Genomic DNA, 13,270 nt, shown 5'->3' on the forward strand with positions numbered 1-13,270 from the left:
ACAAAGAGACCTTGGAGTAGAGGTTCATAGCTCCTTGAAAGTGGAGTCGCAGGGAGATAGGATAGTGAAGAAGGCATTTGGTATGCTTTCCTTTATTAGTCAGAATATTGAGTACAGGAGTTGGGAGGTCATGTTGCGGCTTACAGGACATTGGTTAGGCCACTGTTGGAATATTGCATGCAATTTGGTCTCCTTCCTATCGGAAAGATGTTGTGAAACTTGAAAGGGTTCAGAAAAGATTTACAAGGATGTTGCCAGGGTTGGAGGATCTGAGCTACAGGGAGAGGCTGAACAGGCTGGGGCTGTTTTCCCTGGAGAGTTGGAGGCTGAGGGGTGACCTTATAGAGGTTTACAAAATTATGAGGGTCATAGATAGGGTAAATAGACAAAGTCTTTTCCCTGGGGTCGGGGAGTCCAGAACTAGAGGGGCATAGGTTTAGGGCGAGAGGGAAAAGATATAAAAGAGACCTAAGGGGCAACTTTTTCACACAGAGGGTGGTACGTGTATGGAATGAGCTGCCAGAGGAAGTGGTGGAGGCTGGTACAATTGCAGTATTTAAGAGGCATTTGGATGGATATATGAATAGGAAGGGTTTGGAGGGATACGGGCCAGGTGCTGGCAGGTGGGACTAGATTGGGTTGAGATAACTGGGTCAGCATGGACAGGATGGACCCTCAGGAGGGGGTGCAGTGTGTCCTCCGGGCCGCTGGAGGGGGTGCAGTGTGTCCTCCGGGCCGCTGGAGGGGGTGCAGTGTGTCCTCCCGGCCGCTGGAGGGGGTGCAGTGTAGTCCTCCGGGCCGCTGGAGGGGGTGCAGTGTGTCCTCCGGGCCGCTGGAGGGGGTGCAGTGTGTCCTCCCGGCCGCTGGAGGGGGTGAGGGGGTGCAGTGTGTCCTCCCGGCCGCTGGAGGGGGTGCAGTGTGTCCTCCCGGCCGCTGGAGGGGGTGCAGTGTGTCCTCCCGGCCGCTGGTAGCGCGCTGTTGGGAGTCGGAGCCCCCGGAAGAGGTCGGTCCGGCGCCATTTTGTTGTTACCTCGCGGGGAGGGCCGGGTCTTTGGGGGAGAGTCCGCGGCCTCGAGTGGATTGTTGTCCCGGGGGGGGGGGGGGGGTGATGGAGCCTGAGGGCCGGTTCGCGGCGATGCGCTTTGCCGCCCTGTTGAACAATCTCTCTCAGAGCCTGAGCCGGGACAATGTGGATTCGCTCAAGTTCCTTTGCCGGGAGATGATCGGAAAGAGGCGGCTGGAGGCGATGGCCAGCGGCCTGCAGCTCTTCCAGCAGCTCGAGGAGCTCAACCTACTGGGCCCCGACAATACAGACACCCTGAGCGGCCTCCTCTCAGCAATACAGCGCCATGATCTACAGCAGCAGCTGGACGCCTTCCAGCAGCGGGGCCAGGAGCCGCAGGCAGACTCCGGTAACAGCAGCAATGGGCATGGGGAGGTCAGAGGTTAGAGGTCAGCAGCTGGGCACGAGCACCACCCCCACCCCCAACACACCTGACCCCACCATCCCACCCCCAACACCCCCACCCCCAACACCCCCACCCCCACCCCCAACACCCCCACCCCCAACACCCCCACCCCCAACACACCTGACCCCACCACCCCCCCACCCCCAACACACCTGACCCCACCATCCCACCCCCAACACCCCCACCCCCAACACCCCCACCCCCAACACCCCCACCCCCAACACCCCCACCCCCACCCCCACCCCCACCCCCAACACCCCCACCCCCACCCCCAACACCCCCACCCCCAACACACCTGACCCCACCACCCCCAACCCCCAACACACCTGACCCCACCACCCCCAACCCCCAACACACCTGACCCCACCAACACACCTGACCCCACCACCCCCAACCCCCAACACACCTGACCCCACCACCCCCCCACCCCCAACACACCTGACCCCACCATCCCACCCCCACCCCCAACACCCCCACCCCCAACACCCCCACCCCCAACACCCCCACCCCCAACACACCTGACCCCACCACCCCCAACACCCCCCAACACACCTGACCCCACCATCTCCAACCCCCCAACACACCTGACCCCACCATCCCACCCCCACCCCCCAACACCCCCACCCCCCAACACCCCCACCCCCCAACACCCCCACCCCCCAACACCCCCACCCCCAACACACCTGACCCCACCACCCCCAACCCCCCAACACACCTGACCCCACCAACACACCTGACCCCACCACCCCCAACCCCCCAACACACCTGACCCCACCACCCCCCCACCCCCAACACACCTGACCCCACCATCCCACCCCCAACACCCCCACCCCCAACACCCCCACCCCCCCCCACCCCCACCCCCAACACACCTGACCCCACCACCCCCAACACCCCCCAACACACCTGACCCCACCATCTCCAACCCCCCAACACACCTGACCCCACCATCTCCAACCCCCCAACACACCTGACCCCACCATCCCACCCCCACCCCCCAACACCCCCACCCCCCAACACCCCCACCCCCCAACACCCCCACCCCCCAACACCCCCACCCCCAACACACCTGACCCCACCACCCCCAACCCCCCAACACACCTGACCCCACCATCCCACCCCCACCCCCCAACACCCCCACCCCCAACACACCTGACCCCACCATCTCCAACCCCAACACCCCCACCCCCAACACACCTGACCCCAACTCCCCCACCCCCAACACACCTGACACCACCACCCCCAACCCCCCAACACACCTGACCCCACCATCCCACCCCCCCAACACACCCACCCCCCAACACACCTGACCCCACCATCCCACCCCCCCAACACACCCACCCCCCAACACACCTGACCCCACCATCCCACCCCCCCAACACACCCACCCCCCAACACACCCACCCCCCAACACACCTGACCCCCCAACACCCCCACCCCCCAACACCCCCACCCCCACCACACCTGACCCCACCATCTCCAACCCCAACACCCCCACCCCCCAACACACCTGACCCCAACCCCCCCACCCCCCAACACACCTGACCCCACCATCCCCACCCCCCAACACACCTGACCCCACCATCCCCAACACCCCCAACCCCCAAAACCCCTACCCCCAACACCCCCACCCCAACACCAGCCTCCTGCCTGTCCCTCCTGATGCTGCCTGCCTTGCTGTGTTCTCCCAGCCTCCTGCCTGTCTACCTTGAATTCCGGCATTTGCAGTTCTTGCTCTCAAACGTAGTCACTAGAGCAGTTCAGTTCTATGGCGTCTTTATGTATGGAGAGCAAACAAACTCAAGGCATTTCTTATTTATACAATACTATTTACGTACGTTTGAGGCACCGGGAGGGTCTGAGAACTGAACAGTTGTACTTTGGCTGAAGGACTCGCAAGTGTATATCCAAATAGAACTTAAACTTTATCAGGATTTCTGCCTCTACCACTCTTACAGTCATTGCGTTTCGGATTCCGACCGCCATCTGGGTGAAAATGTTTTACTTCACATCTCCTTTAACTTTTCAGCCCCTTACCTGAAATCTATGCCTCTTGATCTAACAAGAGTCTGCGTCTATAGATCCCTCAAAGTTGCCACCCAAGTTGATAGGGCATTTAAGAAAGTGTGTGATGTGGGGGCTTTCATTAGCAAGGGGATCGAGTTTAAGATGCTGCAGCTCTGTAAAGTCCTGATTAGACTAAATGGGGAATATTGTGTTCAGTTCTGTTTGCCTCATTATAGGAAGGATGTGGAAGCTTTAGAGAGGGCGCAGAGGAGATTTACCAGGATGCTGCCTGGACTGGAGGGCATGTCTTATGAAGAAAAGTTGAGGGAGCTAGAGTTTTTCTGATTGGAGCGAAGAAGGATGAGGTGAATTGATAGAGGTGAACAAGATGATGAGATGCATAGATGGAGTGGATAGCCAGAGACATTTTCCCAAGTTGGAAATGGCTATCACGAAGGGGCATAATTTTAAGGTGCTTGGAGGAAGGTATAGGGGAGATATCAGAGATAGGTTCTTTACACAGAGAGTGGTAGGTGGGGGGAATGCACTGCCAGTGCTGGTAGTGGAGTCAGATACATCAGGAACATTTGAGCGACTCATGGAGAGGCATATGGATGATAGTAAAATGTAGGGTATGTAGGTTAGCTTGGTCTTAGAGTAGGATAAAAGATCGGCATAACATCAAGGGCTGAAGGGCTTGTACTGTGCTGTATTGTTCTAAGTTCGAAGGGGAATAGTTTGTTCCTGTCTATGCCCCTCATAATTTTATACATCTCAATCATGTCCCTCTTCAGTATCCAAGGAAAACAATCCCATTCTCCCCAATCACTCTTCATAGCCAAAACCCTTCAGCCCAGGTAACATCCTGGCAAATCTCTTGTGCACCCTCTCCGGTTATCACATCCTTCCTACAATATGGATTCTAGACCATACTCTGTCTGCAGCCTAACCAATGTGTTATAGAGTTACAGCAAAACCCCCCTGCTCTTACACCCTGTCCCAGCTCCCTGCTGTTATACTCATGTATCCTACATGCCGCCTTAACCACTTTATCTACCTGTCCCACTACCTTAAGGGAGCAGTGGACATGCATACCAAGGTCCCTCTGATTCTCTGTGCTTTCCAGGGTCCTACCATTACTCATGAGTGCATCACCTCACACTTATCTGCCTTCAATTCCATTTGCCACTGACCAGCCTATCTATAATCCTGAAGACTAATGATTTGAAGATCGGGTGTACAAAGCTAAAAATCACACAACACCAGGTTATAGTCCAGCAGGTTTAATTGGAAGCACTGGCTTTTAGAGCGACGCTCCTTCATCAGCTGGTGTTGTGTGATTTTTAACCCTGAAAATCAAGGCTATTCTCACTATTTATCACCCCACCAATTTTCATATATCTATCAACTTACTGATCAATCATCCTAAATTCAAGTCTAGAATCAGAGAATTCTACAGTAGGAAAACAGGCCATTCTGTCCATCAAGTCCACAATAACCGTCCGAAGTGTATCCCACCCGGATCCACCCCCTCTACTCTATCCCATAACACCGCATTTAACATGGCCTGTCCACCCAACCTACACATCCCTGGATACAATGGGTAATTTTCCATGGCTAATTCACCTAATCTTTGGACTGTGGGAGGAAACTGGAGTACCCAGAGGAAAGCCACACAGACACAGGGAGAATGTGCAAACTCCACACAATCAGTCTCCTGAGAGTGGAATCAAGCCCAGGTCCTTGGCACTATGAGGCAGCAGTGCTAACCACTGAGTTACTATGCTGCCCAGTAATCCCACAAACAGCAAGGACTACAACATTCATCCTTGTAGAACCCCACTAGACCCAGACTTCCAGTCACAAAAACAGCCATTAACCATCATCCTCTGCTTCCTGCCACTCAACCAATTCTAGATCTGATTTGGCAAATTTCCTTGGATCCCATGGGACCTTCCCTTTGCTATCAATCTCCCAAGTCTTATCAAAAACCTTGCTGAAGCCATGTAGACTACATCAAAGACATTCCCCTATCTACACACCTGATCACCTCTTGGAAAACTTCAGTCACATTGGTCAGGCATGACTTCCATTTATTAAAATCATGCTTATTGTTTTTGATTAATCCCTTCGTCTCCAAGTACAGTTTAATTCTGTCCCTTGGAATTGCTCCCAACACTGAGGTTAGACTGACCAGCCTGTAACTTTCTGGTTTATCCCTTGCTCCCTTCATGAGTAATGAGGCAACATTGGCTGTCCTCCAGGTTTCTGACCGCCTCCTGTGGTCAGAGAGGGATTGAGAATCATTGATGGCAGTCCTCCTATTTGTTCCCTTGCCTCACTCAACAGCCTGAGGTACATTTCATCATCTGGCCTTGGACTTTTAAGCTGACCAGACCACTCAGAAATTTATCTCTATTTATATTCATTTCTTCAATTATAATACAGTCCTTCTCCCTGATTTCTCTCTCCACATCATCCCTCTCACTGGTGAATGTCAACATAAAGTATTCATTTCGACCCTTACGTATATCCTCTGGTCCCATGCACAAATGACCAACCATGGTCCTTAATGGGTCCTACTTTTTCCCTAGTTATCGTTTTATTCTTAATGTACCAGTGAAATAACTTTTAATTTTCCTTGATTTTACCTGCCATTATCCTTCATGTCCCTTTTTGCTCTTCTAATTTCCCATTGAAGATCCCCCTCTGCTTCTCAGTTCTTTACTACTCTAGTGCTTCTGTTGTTTTGGGCCCTCGGTATCTGTCATAAATCTCTGTTTTTCTCTTTGTCCAATTTTGTATATCTTTCGATACCTATTGTTCACTGCATTTGATGGTCCAACCCTTTGTCTTTATTGGAACATGTTGGCCCTGTACTCTTCCTATTTCCTTCATGAATGTGTCCCGCTGTTCTGACACAGATTTACCTATTGGCTTTCACTCCACTCTGACCAAATCATACCTGATTTTCTTCAGCTTGGCCTTCCCCTGTAGCCTTGGTAAAAACAGTTTTGCTTTGCATTGTTGCTGTAATTTGTTTAGATGCTGTACAGCATGAATCCAGATTAAGATCTAACTACGTCCCATTTTGTGTTGTGCTGACTGACCAACATTAGCTCCTGGTCTGTCATAGCCCTTATAAAATACTCATCCTTGTTTATATCCAAGTCTTTAACTATTTTAATCTCTGATTTTCTCCAGCCTGCCCTACAAAGATGTTGGCCCCAGTACAGAAAGATTGAACAGATTGGGAATGTTCCTTTACAAAAGGGAGAGACTTAGCTGAAAGCTGGTAATATTGTCTCAAGGTTATATTTGGGTTGGAGGGAGTAATTTTTGAGGAAATGTTTTCATTTTGGGGAGATTCTAAAACCTGGGACCAGGATCCAAAGCTACTAGGTAGTGAGTGAGTGGTTTGAATGTGGAACATGCTACCACAAGTAGTTGGTGAGGCACGTTACTTTAAAAACTTTCAGGAAAGGTCATTGAGTACATGGTTCAGTTGGTAGCACATTTCACCTCTAAGTCAGAAGGTGAACCTCTATGTTCAAGTCCCACTCCAGGGCTTCAACATAGAATGCAAAGTTGACACTCGAGTGCACATAGAGTGCTACATTGTCAAAAGTAGCACACCAAAGTCCCATTTCCCGCTCGAATACTGCCTGAACTGACGTTAGGTACTTTATTGCTATACAGTATAACTAAAGATGTTGTGATGAACAAGACGAGGGACACATCTAGTGTTTTGTTGCACCAGTGCTAATTTTATGGATGATTTAAGAAACTGTCACCTGACACTGAGTTTAGGTTCATGACTTTAATTCAAAACTTAGCTTCATTGAATTCTTTTTTTTTCCCCCAGGGAATCTGAATGTTGCATTCGATATAATTTGTAATGAGCTTGGAAATGAATGGCGGATGTTCGCAAGAAAACTGGGACACAAAGAAGCATTACTTCAGCAGATCGAATACAAACATCCACGCAACATGCGAGAACAGATTCAGCAGTCTTTGATAGAGTGGCAGAAAAGAGAAAGAGAACAAGCTACTGTAGATAAACTGCTGTCAGCACTAAGGAGCTGCAAACTTAACATGGTAGCAGATTCTGTTGAAGAAGAGGTATATAAGTCTGATTGATTTCTAAACTGAGAACGCAAACTATTATCTCAATGGCATAAAAAATACTTTAGACATCCAAAGCAAATACTTTGGTTCCTTTTGAAACTTAAAGGTGCAGTTCTCTTTTCCGGTATCCTTAATTCTATAATTACCATCGAGCTCTTATTGATCAGAGTTTTGTTGAAAGTAACTGAATGTTTTAGGTTACTCATGGCACTCAACTCAAAGGCTTCCTGCGCGTTCCTGTGAAGAAGTATGCATTCACTCCATATCCTCATTGCAGTGGTTTTGAAGACACACCAGTATTAACCTCAGAGTGTGAATTGGGTGTGAGGGTTCAAACTACCTGGAGCACAAAGCAGCATTAACTGCCTCCTTCATTTCAGGCTTTTCTGCATATTCACGCTGCCATGACAGCAAGATCAATGAAAGGCAAAATCACTTCACCACAGGATCATAGTGTGAATGCAGACCTTGATCAGGTTGTAAAACAATATTTGGAATAAGTTCCTAAAACTGTTTTGGATTCCTGTGGGGAAGAAAGAACTCTGACAAATTTTGCAAATGTCTTGGGAACCTTCACAAATTATTTTGTTCAAAGCGACAATACATATTGCATTGTTTTTAAAATTGTGGAAGATTGTACTTTCTTGGTAAGTTGCCAAGGGTAAAACATTGAACTATTTCAGTTTTTATTCCTGATGGAAAGAGCTTCCATGATATTACCAGCTATAAGAACTGTTCATCCAAATTTGTACTTAATTGAGGTGATGAATTTGTAGGACTGAAAAAAGATGCAATCTGGTTTTGAGAGTTGTTGACCACAAGATCTGTTAAATGAAGTTTGGCACTCATTTGCCAGAATAGTAAGGCTAATTTTGTTAACTTCTCCACCTTGGCTTCACATAAGTTTTACAATTCTTGTGATTACTAGACCCCTGCCCCCCCAACGCAGAGACTATTGCTCCATTAGGGCAAATGCCTGGATACTTGAATGCACTACTTTCTGTCATTATCTTCTCTGCTAGCTGTCCAGTTTCATCAGGATAGATGTTGAGATGCTTGCCTGAGTGTTAATGTTTCAAGTGAAAGGCCTTGCATTTGTCCCTTTGTCCAGGTCGCAAGGATAGCATGGAGGGAAATTGCTTCAGCACCCTCTTTTTTTGCTTTTTGCAAACAAACAAGAAAAGCTAAATTGTACAACACTGTCCATGATTCTAGAACAGGTAGCAATTCATAAGTTTTGTTGCTGTCTTAGGGAAATAGAACAGCCAGTTTGTGCATGGCACACTCCTACAAACCACTAAGTAACTCAGCTCATCCATTTGGAAGTGTTCTTCAGGGGATAAATATTGTCCAGGACATCTACAAAAGTCTATTTTAAAAAGTGGCATAGGATTTTAAAATCCATGTGAGAGATGAAGAAAAGGATTCTGTTTAACATTTCATCCCAAGATAGTAATTCAAACAATATGACCCAGATTATAGGATAATCTCTGGTATGGAGAGATTATTTTAGAAGCAAATATTAAACAGTTTGGGACTCTACTTATAGAATTCTTACAACATGGAAGCAGGCCATTCAGCCCACCACAGCCCTCCAAAGAGCATCCCACCCCACTATCCTAGTCCTGTAACCTTGTATTTCCCATGACTATTCCACTTAGCCTGCACATCCCTGGGTGCTGTGGACAATTTAGCATGGCCAATGACTGTTGGAGGAAACTGAGCACCCAGCGGAAATCCGCACAGACAGAATATACAATGGTCGCCAGAGGGTGGAACCTGGGTCCCTGGCGCTGTCAGGAAGCAGTGCTAACCACCTTGCCACTCACGGAGTTCGTGAATGTACTCACTAGAGTTCAGAAGAATGAGAGACAATCTCATTGAAACATATAGGATACTTAAGGAGCTTGACAGCGTAATTGCCAGGAGGATGTTTCCACTCAAGGAGAAGTCTAGGAAATAGTCTGAAAACGGAGGGGCACCAATTTCAGACTGACGTGAAGGAATTTCTTCTTTTAGAGAGTCTTTGGAACTGCTTGCCAGAGAGAGCTGTGGGATAGAGACAGATCAATTCTTCTGGGAATCAAGGGTTAAGGTAGAAATGCAGGGCAATGAATATAAGGAATGTTGGATGATCCTGTTGAATTGCAGAGCAGGATCGAGGGCCAAATGGCCTATCCTGTTCTAATTATTATTATATAAACACTGAAAATACTCAGCAGTGTGGCAGCATCTGGGGAGAGAAAAACAAGTTAACATTTCAAGTTCATCTGAGCTGGAAAAAGTAATGCAGATGTCGCAGGTTTTTAAGCAAATACCAGGTAAGGGAAAAGATGGAAGGACAAAAGGCAAGATCCAAGATAGGGTGGAAGGCAAGAGTGTTTAAAAGAGATGATAGACAAGTGAAAAGGAAGTGGTAAAGGAGCAAGGTCCAAAGGTGGTGTCAATGGTCAGACCAGAATCATAAACCAATAAAACGAGGGCATTAGTGGAGTTCTGCAGTGGGGCTTGAATTGACCAGTTTGATGCAAGTGTAAATACTGCCACAAGATCCGAACTTAGTGCCACTTAAATGTAATGTTGGCTGTTATTTCAAAGGAAATTGAGTATGGAAGTAGGGAGCTTTTGCTAAAACCATACAATACATTCATCAGACTGCAGCAGGAATACTGGCATTGGAGACAGTCACGAGGCTGATCCTCAGTATGGAGGCACTGTTTCTGTGGAGAGTATGTTGAGCGTGTACTCATTGGAATTTAGAAGAATGAGAGGTGATCTTTCTGAAACACGCAAGATTCTTGGGGGACTTGACTGGGTAGGTATGGAAAGTTGTTTCCTCTTGTGGGAGAGTCCAGGACCAGAGGGCATCACCTCAGAATAAGAGGTCACCCATTTATGACGCAAATGAGGAATTTCTGTCTTAAGGGTTATGAATCTGTAGAATTCTTGTTGTCATTAAGTATTTTCAAAATGTGAGACAGAAAGATTTTTAGTCGGTGAGGGAATCAAGGGTTTTGGGGAAAAGGCAGAGAAGTTGAGTTGATGATTATCAGATCAATGATCATCTCATCCAATCCCACGAGGAGGTTGAACAGTTCATCCACTTTACCAACACTTTCCACCCCGACCTCAAATTCACCTGGACCGTCTCAGACTCCTCCCTCCCCTTCCTAGACCTTTCCATTTCCATCTCGGGTGACCGAATCGACACGGACATTTATTATAAACCAACCGACTTCCACACCTACCTAGACTACACCTCCTCCCACGCTGCCCCCTGTAAAAACGCCATCCCATATTCCCAATTCCTTCGTCTCCGCCGCATCTGCTCCCAGGAGGACCAGTTCCAATACCGAGCAACCCAGATGGCCTCCTTCTTCAAGGACCGCAATTTCCCCCCAGATGTAGTCGACGATGCTCTCCACCGCATCTTTTCCACTTCCCGCTCCTCTGCCGTTGAGCCCCGCCCCTCCAACCGCCATCAGGACAGAACCCCACTGGTCCTCACCTACCACCCCACCAACCTCCATGTCCAACGTATCGTCTGCCGTCATTTCCGCCACCTCCAAACGGACCCCACCACCAGGGACATATTTCCCTCCCCTCCCCTATCAGCGTTCCGAAAAGACCACTCCCTCCGTGACTCCCTCGTCAGGTCCACACCCCCCACCAACCCAACCTCCACTCCCGGCACCTTCCCCTGCAACCACAAGAAATGCAAAACTTGCGCCCACACCTCCCCCCCCTTACCTCCCTCCAAGGCCTCAAGGGACACTTCCATATCCGCCACAAATTCACCTGCACCTCCACATACATCATCTATTGCATCTGCTGCACCTGATGTGGCCTCCTCTATATTGGGGAGACAGGCCGCTTACTTGTGGAACGTTTCAGAGAACACCTCTGGGACACCCGGACCGACCAACCCAACCACCCCGTGGCTCAACACTTCAACTCCCCCTCCCACTCCACCAAGGACCTGCAGGTCCTTGGACTCATCCATCGCCAGACCATGGCAACACGACAGTTGGAGGAAGAACGCCTCATCTTCCGCCTGGGAACCCTCCAACCACAAGGGATGAACTCAGATTTCTCCAGTTTCCTCATTTCCCCTCCCCCCACCTTGTCTCAGTCAAATCCCTCAAACTCAGCACCGCCTTCCTAACCTGCAATCTTCTTCCTGACCTCTCCACCCCCACCCCACTCCAGCCTATCACCCTCACCTTGATCTCCTTCCACCTATCGCATTCCCAACGCCCCTCCCCCAAGTCCCTCCTCCCTACCTTTTATCTTAGCCTGCTGGACACACTTTCCTCATTCCTGAAGAAGGGCTCATGCCCGAAACGTCGATTCTCCTGCTCCTTGGATGCTGCCTGACCTGCTGCGCTTTTCCAGCAACACATTTTCAGCTCTGATCTCCAGCATCTGAAGTCCTCACTTTCTTCTCATCTCATCCAATGGCACGAATGGCTACTTCTGTCGCATCTTATGATGTCAATGTATTCTCTAGTTCTTTTGTAATGAGGAATAATCTCACAACATGCATGCAAACCGTTGGGTTTTTATACAGCCACACTGCTTGGAAGGAGCAGTCATTTTGCAACGTGCCTGTTTTGGGTGAAATGACTTTCTGCATTCCATGTGTGTATGCCAGAGACCACAGCTCCAGTTTCTTTGTTCAGGATCTGCTTTTAAATATTTCGGAGAACCTACCCTTGCGTGATTATTTTTGTGCGTTTGCTGCATAGGATGAGCCAGTCTAAGAAGCGCCTGAAGCATCTGCCCCGAAGTATGGCATTAACTGGCACACCAGAGCACGAGACGTGCAAATATTTCTTTTTCTTTATCATGATTCAGCGTGTGCCATATGATGTGATGAACCAAAAACCTGGAATGTTGAGCTCTGTATAACATATACTATCAGCTGGTATCACTTAAGGAGCTATTTAATGTTCAATTCCCATGCATAACATTTTAGGAAAAAGTCTTCAGACTTAACAAACCCAAACAATTATTGAAAGATCAAGCTATCAATTGCTGGTCAGATTTTGAGAGTTCCCTTTTGTTGCCAGTGATCAACTTGTCTCTTTGTAAGACAAGAAATAAGAGCAATCACCAACCCTGACATGGCACTGCAAACTCGCTGGCTTGCCCACCTCAGCCCTACACTTGTCAGTGTGGGGATTGAACCCACACCTTGGCATTATTAGCACTATGCTCTAACCAGCTGAGCTAACCGACCAATGCGCCGAACTGTCGATTTTCCTGCTCCTTGGATGCTGCCTGACCTGCTGTGCTTTTCCAGCGCCACTCTAATCTAGACTTTAATCTAGGCTTATGACCATGAAACAATTGTCGATTGTCAGGAAAAACGATCCTGTTCACTAACATCCTTAGGGGAAGAAAATCTACCATACCTATCCTGGTCTATATGTGACTCCAGACCCACAGCAATGTGGTTACCCCTTAACTGCCCTCTGAGCAATGGGCAATAAATCCTGGCTGAGCCAACAACATCCACATCCAGTGAACAAATAAAGAAACAGTATTTATATTCTCACATATTCTTAATTCCTTTGTCTCAAACCCATTCTGTTGTGCCGTGCATCAGTCTCCCTCAGTAGACTAGTCCTAAAACCTGTTACTTTGGGTGAGTGTTTTGCCTA

At 48.7% G+C, this 13,270-nt stretch overlaps 1 protein-coding gene across 4 annotated transcripts in view; it reads left to right on the forward strand.

Moving 5' to 3' along the window:
- Positions 1-1,102: 1,102 nt before the first annotated feature.
- Positions 1,103-13,270, forward strand: part of fadd (Fas (tnfrsf6)-associated via death domain) — a 41,536-nt gene continuing 29,368 nt past the window's right edge. For all 4 annotated transcript variants that reach the window (XM_072592824.1, XM_072592825.1, XM_072592822.1 and 1 more), the window contains exons 1-2: positions 1,103-1,412; positions 7,342-7,598. In XM_072592824.1, the coding sequence (XP_072448925.1) occupies positions 1,109-1,412; positions 7,342-7,598 (561 nt within the window). In that variant the 5' untranslated portion in view covers positions 1,103-1,108. The remainder of the gene's footprint in view (positions 1,413-7,341; positions 7,599-13,270) is intronic.

Source organism: Chiloscyllium punctatum, chromosome 22 (assembly GCF_047496795.1).
Source record: "Chiloscyllium punctatum isolate Juve2018m chromosome 22, sChiPun1.3, whole genome shotgun sequence".
Taxonomy (NCBI): Eukaryota; Metazoa; Chordata; class Chondrichthyes; order Orectolobiformes; family Hemiscylliidae; genus Chiloscyllium; species Chiloscyllium punctatum.